The sequence below is a fragment of the Misgurnus anguillicaudatus genome, chromosome 21, assembly GCF_027580225.2.
Source record: "Misgurnus anguillicaudatus chromosome 21, ASM2758022v2, whole genome shotgun sequence".
Taxonomy (NCBI): domain Eukaryota; kingdom Metazoa; phylum Chordata; class Actinopteri; order Cypriniformes; family Cobitidae; genus Misgurnus; species Misgurnus anguillicaudatus.
The window spans coordinates 9,151,331-9,168,881 of record NC_073357.2 but is presented as its reverse complement, the minus strand read 5'-3'; the positions used below and the strand labels follow the sequence as shown (position 1 = coordinate 9,168,881).

At 36.8% G+C, this 17,551-nt stretch overlaps 1 protein-coding gene across 3 annotated transcripts in view; it reads left to right on the top strand.

The window, feature by feature from the left end:
• The window catches only part of adamts17 (ADAM metallopeptidase with thrombospondin type 1 motif, 17), a 244,291-nt gene that overhangs the window by 53,665 nt on the left and 173,075 nt on the right, over positions 1-17,551 (top strand). For all 3 annotated transcript variants that reach the window (XM_055187083.2, XM_055186975.2, XM_055187023.2), the window contains exon 7: positions 4,347-4,390. In XM_055187083.2, coding sequence (XP_055043058.2) covers positions 4,347-4,390 — 44 coding nt within the window. The remainder of the gene's footprint in view (positions 1-4,346; positions 4,391-17,551) is intronic.

Here is a 17,551-nt window from a genome sequence, read left to right as displayed (position 1 = left end):
ACTTTAATAACACCGAAAACTTGATCGCTTCATGAGCCAAAAGCCACATAAACGGTTAAGCACCAAAACGGTATGTGAGTACAAAAAAGACGAGGACCAGGCAACACTGTAAGACGGCGCGCTGTGGAGCAGTCTTACAAATGCCTACAATACACACCGCCAAGATGGAGGTTTATTGCAAAACACAACGCTGTTCAATTATTTTGTCAAAGCTGTGAGTGATAAGCACGTGAGATGGCAGAATGTTGCTACAGTATGGTTATCGTTGCTATGTGTCAATCATCACATTTTCGGGAATGAGTCTTGTTCCGTACAGACATGAAACGAACATTTAGGGGATTTACTTAAATGCGGTTGTCACTCCCGAAAGTTTGCAGTGTGTACGAGGCCATATATTGATGCCCAACTTAATTTTTTGGAGAATACTGACAGCATTTGTAAGAAAGCTTTGCAAAGGTTGTATTTAATTAAAAGGATGAACTACTTTGGTGTGAGCAAGATTATACTTGAAATGGTTTATAAAATTTTTGTGAAAAAGTATTTTGGTTTTTAACATCACATCATGTATGGTAACCTGAATGTTGTAAATAAAGCTAAGGTGTCCAAGATTGTGAATGAGGCAAGTAAGAACTAAGAAGGTAAGACACAGAGACATTTGAACGATTGCTATCAATGTAAAGTAAAAAAAGCTTTAATAATAGTCGATTGTGTATCTCACCCCCTACACAGTGAGTTTCAATTGTTTCCATTAGGAAGACGTTATAGGCAACCACAAGCAATAAGGAAAGTTTTTCTTATCTTTTGTGCCAAGTGCTGTCAAAATTTTAAATGTAAATGATTGATGTGTTTTTTTATGTGGTGTTGTTGTATGAAGCCAGAGACAATAAAGACTCTGAACTGCATCCCTCATCGCTGTTCTCTATTGCTCAGCTTTGTTACAGTTAGAAGACAGATCATGGTTATCATGTCGTATCCTCTGTGGACATCAGGCTAATAGATATCACGTTCTTATCTCCATCAATCCCCACCTGATTGTTTCTGAACATGATCTTTCTTTACCTAGATGTGTGTCAAATTCACGTAAGCTGTGAAGGAACAAGTTGTCATATATTTTAGTTACTTGTAAAATCACCTCTGCTTCTTATTTGTTAACACTTAAAAGTATCTGTCTAGGTTCCTTACCTCTTAGTCATTGTTGAAGCTGAAAACTAAGTTTTTGGTAAAGGCAAATTACAGGGTTGAAGGTTGTAGCCACTGCCTTTTTACCCCTGCCAAATACAATTACAAGAGGAAGCATCTCAGACGACATTAACCCATTGTTGTTTGCAGAGTTGGAGCCATTGGACATGGTTGTGCTAGTCTCAGGAATGCTTTTCAGTCCTCCCCACCCCTTAAAGTTGACTGATAATTGAGGGATTCAAAGGTATCGTCTGCTTGAACTAACACTGACCCTTCGGGATTGGCCGTTTCGTTGTGTTTTGGCTGTTAGCAGGAGCCAAACCTTAAAGGGACCTGCAAGCGCCTGGTATTTGCAGCAGCTCTGACAGAGCTGAGAAAGCAAAAACAAATTCTCTTGGATGTCAGCTGGGTTTCCTTTGGAGATGTGGTTGTAATGTGGGGACGAATCTGTTTGAATTCAGGCCAGTCGGGAAGCGGGGGCCATCGTTCCTTTTCACAAGAGGAGCTGGACTATATCCAGACGTCAAGTGCTTGCTTTTGTCTCGGTCTGTTTCTGGTGTCTCCTGCTTTCACCGCCGTCTTTCTTCTATCTGTCCGCACCTCCAGCAACACCCTAGTTCATGATATATGCTTTTAATCATACTCACACGCTAACGTGAAGCTGTCAGCACCTTGGTCAGTCAGAAGGCTCACTATAGGGGTGCGTGGGAAAACATCTCTTTGTAAAGCGTCTCTTTGCCATTGCACAACCAACCCAACCCATAGATGTTCTCTGTCTGTTCCATAATAACTCTGGCTATAGTAGCACGGTCATTGTAACTTTGCAGAAGTGCCAAAAGGCTGTAAGCACTGCTTTTAGTGATCAATTGAAAATAGTAAATCTATAGATTAGATATCCCTAAGAGACCATTGGTGAGAAAAAGTAATCTGTTACCCTCTTTACTTTAACGCTATATCATGGAAATTTGTATGGCTAATTTGTATTAAAGGGATAGTTGACCCAAAAATGAAAATTATTTTCTCATCCTCATGTTGTTCTAAATCTGTATGAATTTCTTTATTTCTGATGAACACAAAATATATTTAATAAATAACGGTAAGCAACCATTCACTTCCATAGTAGAAACTTCTTTACCATTTATCACAATACTTCCATGTCAGAAAAATAAATGCTACAGAACAACATGAGAATGAGAAAATTATGACAGAATTTTCATTTGTGGGTCAACTGTCCCTTTAATTCATACTACCATATTCATACATTTTTGCATGATTAGCATTGTACTAATTCATAGGAATTAGCCAACTCATAAAATATGTATGAATTATCAGGGGTGGTTTACATATCGCTTCTAAATCCACGCTGGAAACGCGACTGTTGGTTCTTGTCACATGACCTGCGGTGTGCATTCTAGAAAGTTGAAATGTTTTTAACTTGATGCGGTGCGGGCGCGCCTGAAAAACAAGCGCGTTGCACCGCATCGCTTCATTTATAGCGTGCATACCGCTTGCCTACATTTGCAATAACGAACTTGAGCGCTAAAGACGCGAAATGTAAATTGATTTGCCTTGACCCCTGTGACTTAGCTCTTAGGGGTGGGGTTTCGTAATTGTTTTTTTTTATGATAATCATACGTTTTTGCATGATTAGCATTGTACTAATTCATAGGAATTAGCCAACTCATAAAATATGTATGAATTATCAGGGGTGGTTTACATTTCGCTTCTAAATCCGCGCGGGAAACGCGACTGTCTGTTGGTTCTTGTCACATGACCTGCGGTGTCCATTCTAGAAAGTTGAAATGTTTTTAACTCGATGCGGTGCGGGCGCTTCATTTATAGCGTGCATACCGCGTGCCTACATTTGCAATAACGAACTTGAGCACTAAAGATGCGAAATGTAAATCGCCCCTCAGGTTGGATTTTTAGATTTCGATTTATTTCCGTAAATCAAAAATGTTAAAATAAAATAATGCGTTGTACTGTAAATCCAATAATATGAAACATCCTGTCTGTACATAGACGGTTTCAGCAATAACAACATAAACAAACGGCTGTTGTGGTCCGCATGTTACTTCCAGTAAACTCCGCTAAGAATAAATAACAACAGTCCTTTAAACGTAGTTTATTTATATAACAAGCAAAAAAACAACACATTGATAACCTAGTAAACCAAAACATTTGTTATTTTCGACGAGGCATTTGTTCAAGAGATCAGTTTAGCAACTTGTTAGAACGGAAGTAAAGTTCGGATCCAGACGTGTATCGCGTCAGCGCACGTGCGTCCGATGAAACCGTCTGTAATTAAATCAAAATAAATTTAATTATAAGAAATATCACCATTATGTAGAAATGCCTTACAATTTAAGTATGGGGAATGTGAATTGTCATTAAAATACTACAATACAAAAACAATATAGATCTTCTTTTATTTATCCTTTCTTGTTAAAATTCCCCTCCCTAAGTATGTCTCAACTGGTAATGCATAGTACACTACTTACAATGCCAAGGTCATGGGATTAAGCCTACGAAAAACACATACTGTTGCTTGTAATTGTTTAGCTTGAATACACTTAAGGTACTTTGGAGTAAAGCCTCTTGTAATCTCTTAATTGTAATTTCACATCAATCGTCACATAAACATTACTGGTTTTGTTGTCATGTCGAGCACATGCCACTTTTGTCTTGTTATTGTGACCTCTTGAACATTCGTGGCTGGGTCCACCCTCATATAAACAAAATAGTTTCAGGAGTTGGACAGGATATGAGCTGGATTTGATTATTTGCTGTACTTTTGAGACTGATGGTGTAAGATCACATCAGAGGACAAGTAGTGTACAGTTACAACAGCAGCACTGAATATTTCCCACACTGAGCAGTTTTACAATCAAAGGTCAGATACAGATAGCATCCAATCAAAACAACAGCTAAAGAAAAGTCTTAGACTTTTCCAAAAATTTTGTTCATTGTTATATACAAAGCTACGGTTTGATTCCTTTTTCACATAAGCTTCTTTTTGCTTATTTTTCTAAATAATAATTCATACAATCACGATAAATTGTATTGCTCAGAAGTTGCTCTTATGAGCAGACATAAAACTAATTTGTGATGTTTTTCTATGGCTGACAACTCTCTTTTTTCTTTCCCTTCTTGTTTTCTTTCTCTAGAACAGATTTTTGTGTCCACAAAGATGAGCCTTGTGATACAGTCGGTGAGTATTTCCTTTTAAACTGCTTTTTTTGCATATTTTGTTGAATAATTCTCAAGGTTTTGGGGGGATTTATAATGGAAAATGAATAACTATGCAAACATCTACATTTTTTATCATCTCTTGTCATCTACTAAAAATCTCAAAACTACTTGAAAAAGTGTTTTCATTATTAAAGCTCACAATGTCACATTGAACAGTACAATGCCTAGTTAACAGTAAAAAAAATCTATTAAAGATTTCTCAGGGTTATGATTTGTTGTGCTGCAAAGCCATATTGAACCGTATGAGATATTCGAAACTTGATCTAAAAATCAACATATAGCATCTAATATGCATTTTTATCATTTGAATAAATATGACCACATTATAATTAATGCACTGCAAAAAAGTACTTTCTTACTTTAGTATTTTTGTCTTATTTTCAGTACAAATATCTAAAAATTCTTAAATCAAGATGTATTTTCTTGATTAGCAAACTGACCTAAGAAAATAAGTCTAGTTTTTAAAACAAGCAAAATCTGCCAATGGGGTAAGAAAATGTTTCTTAAAATCTTCTTGAATTAAGTGTTTAAGAAAAAAGTTCAAGATTTTTTACAATGCAAACAAAATTCTTAGTACTTTTGTCTTGTTTTCAGTAAAAATATTTAAAAAAAGGATCTTAAATTAAGATGCTTTTTCTTGATGAGCAAAACGACCCAAGAAAATTAGTCTAGTTTTTAGACCAAAAGTGTCAAATTTAAGTGATAAAACAAGCATAAAAAATCTGCCAATGGGGTAAGAAATTTTTTCTTGAATTTAGTGTTAAAGAAAAATTTTGAAGATTTTTTGCTTAACCCATTAGCAGATTTTTTTTTTTATGCTTGTTTTATGCACAAAATCACTTACATTTTATATTTTTGGTCTAAAAACTAGACTTATTTTCTTGGGACGTTTTGCTCATCAAGAAAAAGCATCTTAATTTAAGAATTTTTAGAGATATTTATTCTGAAAATAAGACAAAAATACAAAGACATTATTTTCTTGAAAATATTTTTTTTTTGCAGTGTACCCCATTAGCAGATTTTTTTTCTTGTTTTAAGCACAAATTCTCCAAAATTTTATTTAACAGGGTACCCGCGGAGTCTTGAAAGTCTTGAAAAAGTATTGAATTTCATTTTCCCATATTAAGGCCTTAAAAGGTATTGAATTTCACCTCAAAGTCTTGAATTTTTCACGGAGGTCTTATTTTTTCAAATGATCAATAGATTTATATGCTGTTAATTCAGACACAAAACTCGCGTGCACAAAAACCACCCACGAGCGATAGATACGAGCGCAGAAAACTATCCATGTTCGGAAAAGCATCTTAGCAAGGAAAAGCATTCTCGCGTGTTCACAGAACACTATTCGCGCGCTGAAAAACATCCTCCCGAGAGGGCACCTCTGTTCAAAGCGCACAAACGCAGTCACGCGAGCAAAGTAAAAAGTTAAGTTAAAAGGCTGGGATGAGCACTCGCTCGACTCTCTCTATGCGCTCGCAGCTGCACAACACGCACTTGCTCGATCAAGTTGACTTTGGGACTGTGGGGGCGGGACAATGACGGGTGTCCTCTCACCTGTGATCGGTTGTTTGATTTAATCAATGACACACACACAATCTTCTGTTCCACAATCCGTCTCTAGTAAATCTAGGTAGAGAAGACACGTTTTAATATGATCGTTATGTCAGAGAAGATAATTTCTATGTCAAACAATAGTCTTGTGTGATCCATGCAATAATAAGCTGCAAACAATAACGCAAATTTGAAAGCTATTATATATTTTGTTTACTGTTTAATTAGATAATATCATCTTGCAATATATACTATAGGCTACATATTTACATTGTCACACTAAGTTAGCATTAGAAAACTTAAGTATGGTCCTGTATAAAGATTAACAGAAAATATTAACAGAAATATATCTATATAAGAGCTTGTGTCCAGTTTTTTGTCTGGTGCAGTGAACCGATCTCTTGTCTTTTAGGGTCAAAATAGCATAACATTTTAATTTGTTGTTGTGTTTGAGGGGTTTTTCTTTCAATTTCCATAATATGGTTAATTTGGTTTGTCAGTATTGTTCTGGTTCAGAGCATTACTGATGAGTGTTATTAGATGTTGTTATTATCTTAACTATATTAAACAGCAAAAAAAAAAAAAAAACTTAAAATTGGTGATATTGTTTGGTTTGCAGCTTATTTCATGAATCAAACAAGGCTATTGTTTTAACATGAATTACCTTCTCCAACATAATGGTCCTGGAGATTTTCAAATTTACCATAAATGTACATTTAAATCTATTAAATCTATTTGATTGTTGGTTTTAAATGATGGGTAAAGATAAGGGTTAGGCCTTGGACTCAGCCTTTCAGAGGCATGTTGTCATGAATGTTCAAACCCTTGTAAATAGTAATTATTTGAGGTATATTACGTTATTTAAAATGATTTATTCTACCCGAATGGGTGCGATGTAGGTATTGAATTTCATTTGAAGTGGTATTAAAAAGGTCTTAAAAAGCCTTGAATTTAGGTTTGACAATCCTGGGGGTACCCTGTTTAAAGACAAAGGTCATTTTGCTCACCAAGAAAGTGCATCTTATATTTTTAGATATCGGTACTGAAAACAAGACAAAAATACTAAGTTATTAAATTTTTTTGCAGTTTAGTGTTTGTTATCTTATTTAAACATTAAGCCAAAGTCCTGGGGCCTCATTTATCAACATTGCGTAGAAAATGTTTCATATTTTTACCTATGAATGAAATTTAGTATGTGTGTAAGTACAATAAAATCAGGATTTATCAAACGTGCGCACGTGGTTCGTACGCACATCAGTAAGTAATCCTTGATGATGAATCCCACTTGTTCTTAAGCACCATGCTCGTGCACGTTCATGGTCATTTACATTCCGAAACGCCTCCAATGAACCATATATGGTGACAACACCTCCCGTTATAAGTCACGTGGTTATGCTTTTTCCCTCATCGCAATAATGTCAAAGAGAGCATAAAAGAGAAACTTACAGACGCAGAAATTGAGTTAACACATCCTGTTTGGTGCACTTAGTGCGGGATGAATGACTTACAAAAGAAAACAAATCTCCATGGGAACATGTTTCATGTGCGTTTAATTCTGTTGAATATGAGGAGAGAACACTTCCACAAATAAAAAAGTGGTTTGACATTAAATTATCAGCCAAAAAAAAAAAAAAACGCGTCACAGCACACCAACGTGAAATCAGTGCAACTGGAGGAGGACAGACAACTTTCCACCTTGGACAGCAGCATATAACCAGCATCATCGGCCCAATCTTTTAAAACGCGTTCCCGGTGGAATGGATTATTTGCCAAGTCTTCCAATAACGCAAGATATTGCACTGTGTCAAGCATTTGTCGGAGCCTTTATTTATACAAATCACAAATAAATCATTAACTTCAACACTGATTTGCTGTTACCATATTGACGTGAATCATTTTTAACACCTGCTTGTGGATATAAATACACACTTCTTTACTCACTCAGGATGATCCTATGTAGTATCGCTATTCTACCACTAGATTCTGTGTGTAAGCATGCTCCGAGGTGTGGGTATATTTACACACATTTCTACGTATAAGTGCAATATGATAAATTCCACACTTTGCGTAAAACTATTCCTACACACACTTTACGCACACTTCTGTGCGTACGCACGCTTGATAAATGAGGCCCCTGAAATCTAGCATGTAACTCATCCCACATATCTGTGCTACAGGTGTGAATGATATCTGGATATAATTATCCTCTTTACCCTATCGCAAACCCTAAACCCACCCCTAACCCTAAACCTGCCTAGAACTACATGTATGCACACTAACGTGTCTAATGTATCAAATGCTTTTTTTTAAAGTACAGTATGAAGACACCTAATCTGGAATTCAGGGTCCAAAAAATCTATGCATATCAACAAGTTAACAACCACCAAGAACATACTAAAAACGCATTTAAACATGTTAGGAACACCTGAGAAACAGAACACCCAAGTTGTGGGGTGGGAGGTTATACAGATAAACACCACTCACAAACCCATCTCTTAAAATTGTTAACGCCCCCTTCAGACAATGAAGTTTACTAAGAATACTATTTTTATATTTAAATATTTTTTACATATTTAGAAAAATTCTGATATACTCAGAATTGAGTTTTTGTTTAAGAATGCCTTCGATCTTGGTACTGTAAAAAACATGATATATCATTGTTGTCCTCTTCCCACAAACACAACAGAATCTTAAAACTGCACGGCAACCTGCTGTTGTAAAAATTGTGTGGGGGATTCGAAAATAGCCGTCTTTCTTCCTATCTCCTGACCCCTTAAATTCCAGGTATTGAATAGCAGAGCCAGGTGACAATTACCCATATCCCAGCATACCCTTCCCTTTAGGGAATGCAAAACAAAACCACAGTTAAGTCCTGGAGTGAAAATTTGTTTGACGTAGCTAAGAGATTACAATCTTACCCCTTTGGGAGTGGTGTTTGATGTTAAGTTAAAATTTCTGTGAAATAAGACTTTGATACAGTAGTGTGGTGTAGGGAGAAGGAGAGACGAGGATATATAAAAGCAACAGGTTTAATGAACTTAATACAATGATACAAACAGTGTTGGGGGTAACGCATTACAAGTAACGTGCATTACATAATAATATTACTTTTCTGAAGTAACGAGTAACGCATTACTTTTAAATGTACACATTAATATTCGAGTTACTTTTTCAAAAAGTAATGCAAGTGTGTAATTAAAACTATGTACTGAATTAAACTAAACATAGTCACATTATGCCCTCTATGCGTACACGCCGGTGTGGGAACCGTTTGAGTCAGAAACTGAGATGGCAGGCCAGAGCTCGACATTTTTGTGTTGAAATATGCAATGTCTGAATGCAAAACTTTTCCGTCATAAAAACACCTGCAAGGCCTGAAAGAGATCAAGCTTCAGCCAAGAAAAAGTAACGCAAAAGTAACTAAAAAGTAACGTAAGCATTACTTTCTGTAAAAAGTAACTAAGTAATGCAATTAGTTAATTTGGGAGTAACTTAATATTGTAATGCATTACTTTTAAAAGTAACTTTCCCCAACACTGGATACAAATATGCACACTAACATAACGCATTGAAAATCGAGACTGGACAACAAATAGTTAACAGAGTGAGCTTATATAATGGAGATGATTATCAGGCAGAATGGCTGGCAGGTGAGGATGATTGCAGACAATGAACAGGTGAGGGAGCATGGAGGATGATAGGAAATGTATTTCAGGTAAGGGCAAATACCAAGAGAAGCAGACAGACTGGGTCTGTAACAGACTACAGTTTTGTAAAAGTAAAAATTCATATACACTACTGTTTCTTAGGTTTTATTCTTTTGTGTCTGCTTCCAAAGTTTAAAGCTCCCATTTAATTCTTATCCTAGTGTGAATTTGAATTGAATTGGTCTTGCCCTGCAGAATGCAGAACTGGAATTTGATGTCTTTTTCGATGATGGGTGCTTGGAACAACGTCACACAGTGCTTTGGTTGCTTAGCAATTGCAGACGCAATGGGATCGCCCAAGCACTTTGGAAAGAAGGAGGAAAGCCTTTAGGAAAGTTTTAGACAAGAAATCTGAAGCGCCCTTATTCAGCTTAATTATCAAAGCATTGTAGATATAACAAATCACGAGATCCACCAATTAAAAAAGCTTGCGAATTTCAAAAGCATTTTTGATTACAATTAATTGAGCATATCTGCTGCTTTTACATGGGGGCTCTGCCATAAACCTTATTCAGCAGAAGCAGGATTTATTTTTGACTAAATAACATTTGTACACAACTTTGGGTTCATATGGTATTTTACCTCTAACAAAACTGGCACAACAAACTATTATGTAAATAGCTTGTTATCAAGTCAAGCACACGTTATTAAGTGAATGTTCAAAGAAAATATATGGTACATACTCTTATTTTCTATACAACCTGGAGATGTATACTTAGTTGTTGGGCCCTATTTTAATGATCTAAAGTCCACGGCGCACGGTCTAAATGGGCGTGTCCGTTGCCACTTTTGCTAATTTAACGACGGGAAAAATGGTTTGTGCGCCGAGAGCACGGTCGAAAAGGGTTGTTCATATTTTCCTAATGAGTAATCTGTGTGTTTTGGGCATAACGTGCAATAAACCAATGAGAGTCTTATCTCTCATCCCCTTTAAAAGCCAGTTGCGCTGGCACTATCTCTAATCCCTATTTAGATGACGGACTTTGTAAACTGAAAAACTAAGCGGAGGAAGAAGACCACCAGCTTAAGAATAAGTTAAAAAAATGTGGTGTTTTCATTTTTATTGAAATTATTATTTTTGGATTAAAACCTTTAAAAGCGGTTTTCTTTTAGTCATGGAAGTAAAAATAGCAGGCTTTTAATTGCTGTAAATGTATTAATATCCTATAATCATTGTAATCTGATAAGATAATTAGCAAATATGCAAGAAAAGGTTTGTAGCCTACTCTAAGAATACAAACAAGAGATAAAGAATTTACAAACGTGCGGAGAGCCGAAGCGTTTCAGCACTCGGACAGCTCCATGTTTTTTTTAAAGCATTACTTAAAATGTTTCTCATCTCACCATATCCACAGGTACAAAGTCATCATATACAATAAATCCATGGGGTAGCATTTAAAAAACATAGAAAACAAAAATAGATGCATTTGTTTAAAGCAAAGCATTTATTTTTCCAGGCTACAGGTGAAGAAGCTCCTTACGCCTTTTAACGTCTCATAATCGGTCCTCATTTATGTCCAAGAGACGCAAAAATAATCTTTTTCATTCAATCATTTAATCTCTCATATTTAAAAGTGTTTTTTGTGCTGCTGCGCATTCATGTATGTGATAAGCAAACCCGCGTTGTCGTCCCGTTTATAGGCGCATATTACTAATGCACTCTTTAAATAACAAAAAGAATATTGCGCCATTGACTTCAGACTTTAGACCAGGTTTTTGTTGGTCAATAGCGTAGTCTATTTTAGTTGCCACAAAATAGCAACACGCCAACAATGCCCCTGAACACACCTCGTTTTCAGACCAGAACGCCCATGGGCGCAAAATTGGGTGCAGATGCATTTGCTATCTAAACAACGTGGCACTAAACGTGAAAATAATAATTGCGCCAGGTTGAAACTAGCAAAAGACACTTGCGTTGCGCATTGCGCTGCATTGCGCCAGGTGTATGATAGAGCCTGTTGTGATAAAATATTGTATTATTGCACTATATTGGTGTTTTTAAAGAAAAGTAAACATAAAAATGCTAAATTTATACAGATGTTTAGACTTTATTTTGAATTTTTTATCAACTTAAAGGGGACATACCAAAAAAATCTGACTTTTTTCATGTTTTAGTGCTACAATTGGGTGCCCAGTGCTTCTATTAACCTAGAAAATGTGAAAAGGAACAATTCAGTAACTTAATTTTGGAAAACCATTTTCTGCAAGCATGTGAAAAAATAAGTCATAAAAAATGTGGGTCCCCTTGTGATCTCAGAAGGGGATAATACCGCCCCTTAGTCTGCACTACGCAACCACTGAACTGCCATTTAATGCAGAGATCAGCTCATTTGCATTTAAAAGGACACACCCAAAAAGGCCATGCCATTACGAAGTTTTGATGAGTTTACTGTTACACTTAAACATGGAAAAAGTAAGTGAATGACGCAAAACCATAGTGCATATTTTTATATAACACATACTCAAGGGATTTCTGTCACATGGTTTTGATTTTCACGTGTAGTTTGGCATGAATATGTGGAAAAATTGTAAAAAGAATACACAAGTAACCCTAAACTTTGATGCCTGCTTTATTTATTTTAGAATTAATTGATTAATATTATCAACTGTTGTTTCTATAAATAAGGCTTGTGAACAATGACAGTTTTGCATTCTGTTTGCTACCTCAACCATCACATCTAAATCGTTTGCTCACAAGCTCTGTGGATTGAAAGCAGGGAATGTACCTCAAGGCCATATTGTAAGTTTCAGACAATCGAAGCGGGGATAATTGTTATGGCATGATGGAAATAATTTGGTCATAGTAGTGCTGGAATGGCATCCCTAGCATATTTAGTTTAAGCGGATGTCACTCTTTTTGGGTGGCCCGGTTCCCCATCAGGGCAATGCTGACATTAACCGTGAAAACTCTCCGTAAAGACACACTGGATAAGCGAACTTTCCACTTTTGTTCCATGTCTTTGTTTCTGATTTAACACTATTAGGTATTAGGTTCAGAGTAACCGAATGACGTTTAATGACAGCATTTGGATAAAGAAAGCCTGATATTCACAAAGCCCAGGCGTGGAATTTGACCAAAGCAATGATCTCACAGGCATCAAGTCCACCTCATTCCTCACCAGCAGTGTTAACTTAGAAAAACAGACGATCCAGTCTCAAGTCAAGTTTAAATCATTAACGTTAGCAACACTGTGGTGTGTGGCGTCACGCTTGATGTGTTTTAAAATTAAACGCGCATTTAGCTGCCATAGCTTGATAACCTTAAACATTCTGCAGACGCTTCAATGCCAGCGTTAAAGATAAGCATGTTTTCTGCCTATTAGCAAGGGTGCATGAAAAATCTGTTGGGTTATGATGTTAGCTTTCAGATTGTAAATCATATCTGTCTGCTTATTAGTAGTGTTTATCTTAGCACAAAAGTAAGTCTGTGTAAGCAACCCTGCGTTTCTGCCGGCCTCAAAGTGGTACTGTTTCAAATCCAGTGGTTTACAAATTAGGTAAGCACCAAGAAATCCTCGCCAGATTATGCAATGCTGGAGATTATCCAATGCAAACTACAATTTATTTGCACTCAAAAACTCCTTTAAAAAGTCAAAAAGACAATTTTGCAATTTTGAAGATCATTATTATGTATAAACGTGCAAAAAATCGGCCAGATGCGCTCATGGGATTACGACACAAGACGGATTTGCCTACAAAAGATGTCAAATCAAGCATGTGGAATTGTTTAATGAAAACACCATGTAACCTCATCTGGTTTTCAATCCTTTTAAAGCTTCAGGCCCCACCTATTCAAACTCATGTCTAACTGTCTGGAATCACCCTTTTAAATCGGTTAAAGGTTACAATTATTGAAAGTAATTTCCCATTCAATCAGGTATGACGACTGTTTTAAAGGTGACCCAGGATCACAGACGTCTTGTCTTGGTGATCTTTTAACGAAAGATGAAGCTCCTCTCTTTTCAATTGATGTACAAGGATCCCATTGAGATATAGCTCGATTTGAGAAGGGATAAGCTCATACCTCGGGCTTAACGTCTCCAATCTCTCATTCACTTCCTGGCTTTTGAAGTCTATGCTTCTTGCCCTAAGCAACGGTCGGCAATTCATGCGTGATCTGATATGAGAGTTTCTACTTTTACAGCTGCCCCACAAGACTTTATATAACAGTAAACCTGTTGTATCTGAACTGGGGTCTGGTGCATTATTTTATCTGGTAAATACATTTAGAAATAAAACATTAAACAAAAATGGGTAAAAACATTAAAGAGACAATATAACATCACTAAAAACAATGTTATTTTGTGTATTTGCTGTAATACACAACCCAGTCTAACGAAATTACGTACCTTTAGGCACATAATTTTTTTATTCTTTTTCGTGATACTGTCACGAATTTCCGTGTTTCTTTGCGATTGTATCACGAATTTCTGTTTACGTATCATTGTCATGTATTGGTTACTCAACTGTTTTTTCTATTTTCTTACCATTGTCATTTCGTTTAGGGTGAGATTTACATAAAATAATGGTCAATGGTTTAAAATTTAGAAAATATAAAAAAATTGAAAAATTGTATAAATCAATACTTAAAGAGACATCCTAATGCAAACACCAAATCTAACCCTAAACTGATGCGAAAATGAGTTGAAAATAGGAAAAAGCAGTTAAGTAACCACTACATGACAATGACACGTAAACAGAAATCACAAAAAAACGCTGAAATTTGTGACAGTATCACGAAAAAGAATTATATTCTTATATGCCTATAGGTACGTAATTTTGTGAGACTGGGTAGTAATACAGTGTGTTCACATGGTTTCAAAAAACACATTATTTTCAACATATCGTACATTGCTCCTCAATGCCCTGCCTGCTTGAAACTTGTTGATTTTGTACAAAGCTCATCGTTATGAAAAGCGCAAAAGTCCTCCGATTGGCCAGCTAACGAAAACGTTGATTGGCCTGAATACCTCTGTCGTCAGGCGGAAATGTGACGCTCCTTACCGTATTTGGAAGATCAGCTACTAATGTTTTACTGTCTATGCATTACTTAATATCGTCTTATCTACCTTATCAATACGAGCTGAATCTGAATGCCAAGCTGATCGATCAACTTAACCAGTGCGGTTTGAGCATAACGTAACAGATTTGTAAGGTAAGGATACTAAAACATAAAACCATGTCTTCATTTGTGATTGTAGAAACGAAAAACAACATGCGCGACTATGCACTGCTAAAAACTTGCGTTTGTGTCATGGTGTAAATAGTCAGTAGAAAATTCTTTAAATATGAAAACTAACATGCTGTAAGTCAAAAGCGGGCGTAATTATGATAATGATTGTTGTGTCCACGTCAACAGGCCGCGGAAGTAAACTGTTGCCTACAATCTTTGTGATTGTTGTAGTCCAAGAAAAGAGATTTCAGTTGGAGATGATAACTCTCGTCATTGTTAACTTTGGGCTTTGTACCTTTTCATATATTTAACATGTACTAACACACACTTACACACCAAAGGAAATGTAAAATTTTGAATGGGATAATAGGTGCTCTTTAAACAAAGTGATTTTTTTGCTGAACTCTGAAGAAAGCCAAGCTTTTTCAATATTTGATAGCCCATGTTTGTCCAAAATTTGCCTCAACAACACGAGGTTGTTATGGGTGTTCACCAGATTGTTGCCGAAGTCTCTTTAGGGAAGTCACACCACTCAGCAGACATGTTTGCAATGTTTTATCTGGAAGGCGGCACTTTCGTTGCCAGAGTGGCCACGTTGAGTGTTGCATTGTCCCCTATTCATAGTTATAATAGTGCATGTTATATCCAATATCTTGGGTGTTGCTGTGCTGTTGCTTACTGTAGGTGTTCTGAGTGTTGTTAATGTGTTATAAAAACTACTTTTTTGCCACATGGAACCGTGACTTGGAAACATCTTTCTCCAACAAATTGCTATGCAACTTAAGTTACACTGTATCATTCATGTACGTAGCAGAAACAGTTTGGGTAAGGGGTTTGTGCAACACTCAAACTAGAGGTCTTCCCAGGTCCAAAGAAATGTACCCGAAGCAAAATGGCCTGAATCAATTTTTACACTAAAGGGCTCGTTATAGTCATGCGTAGGTCCTACGGCGTAGCCGCGACGGCGTAGGTTCCGCGTCGGTTTTCATTTATACTTTTGCGTCGAGTAGCAGCGCGACCGTCAGAGAAGAAGCAGCTTGGCAAGTTAACCCACAAACGAAGAAGAAATAGCAGGCTACGTCCGGAGGTAACTAATTTCCTTGCCCTCTTTCGAAACCAATGTTGTTGCATCGTCACTTTCTCCGTCGCTACCAGGATTTTCCACCATGACGCTCGTTTATCCTCTTTTTTTTTTTGAAAAATGTCGCTCCAAATCCATCAAGTAAACGACTGTGTTAAATGCCGCAAATGAGATGAGAGAGGAGAGAAACGATCGGGTCTGATTGGTGAATGAATAGGGTTTGGTTTTACCCTGTATGAGTGTGTTAGCAAGTTTGACTGATATTATAGCATCTTGGATTGTAATGTAAATACGTGAGCACGTGAATGCAGCATCTGAATACAGAGAAATACTGTATGCAAGTGAATCGCCGTCATTTAGAATGAAGATAGCATTTATGTATGAATCGAGATTGTGATTCTTTTTCGATTAATTGTGCAGCCCTAGTGTTTTCACACTTTTGAGGCTTCATAGTTTCCGTAGCTGACCCATTTCTTGTAAAAACAGATAGACATCCTGTGGGGTCTCAGGATTTCCATCGTGTCCTGACACGGATGTGGGATGCTCGGACCTACCCCCTTTCAGCCGTTCCTACTTTTCAGTGTTTATTGATTTTTGCTTCATTGCCATAAGCTGAACTTCAAATGATGGTCTGAGACACCCTTCATTCAACATAATGAAGACATTCAGCTGTAGGCCAGGGGGAACCTAGCAGTCGAAAGAAACCCACAGACCTGCATTCATGTGTGGACTGGGAGTGTCAATGCTGGTTTGAGTTTGTCTGAAGTTTCCATTGCCCTATTGCTCACTTCTGTTTCATATGTATTGGAATTTCAGTTATGTGAGAAATAGTGAAGCACAGTATACTGGGAAATATGGAAATGATCCTGACTCTCAGTTCGGTGGAACATCTCTGTGTTTTTTGTAAGCACTCCTTCGCAGAAGGTCAACGTGCAGTTTTCTGTGGCCCATATGAGTTGGATGGATGGAGAGGAATGGCGCTTTTAAGGAAGCAGTTGATGAATAACAGGATTTTTTCTGCTCTCCTGAATTTAAATATAAAACTTTCCTCTGCAGTCCACCAAGACCAATTAGTTAAAAAACATGAATTTGAATCTTCAGATGTTCCCCAGCCATTCAAGGCACGCTCAAATACTTCTCTTGCAGTGAGATGCAGAATGCATTTTTATTTTTTCCCATTTATATCTCTATAGATACACTGTACCATAGTTCTGTGTCTAAAGTCTGTTCCTCCCTGTCTAACTTCTCATAGAACATTCATTGAATATATAACCTGGATATTAAGATCTCCAGTGTAAAATGAACCCATTGGACCATTTTCAAACCAAGATCTTTTGAGTAAAAAGAAATAAACTGTTTATGTAACCATCAGTAATTTCCCAGAGGAAAAGTTTTATTGCTAAGAGGTTCTTCTTTCATTAGAACCGAAATTAAACTAATTGCATCCAGCAAGTATGCAGCACACATACAGTAGAAACTTCAATACTGTTTAAAAATATAGATGCACCTCGTGAAGTCCATATCTGGTCCAGATATGCAGAGCTGTAGATTATGCAGATCCAGGCAAAGGATGCTGCTTTTTTATGCATGTGGTATTTCAGCCTGGTC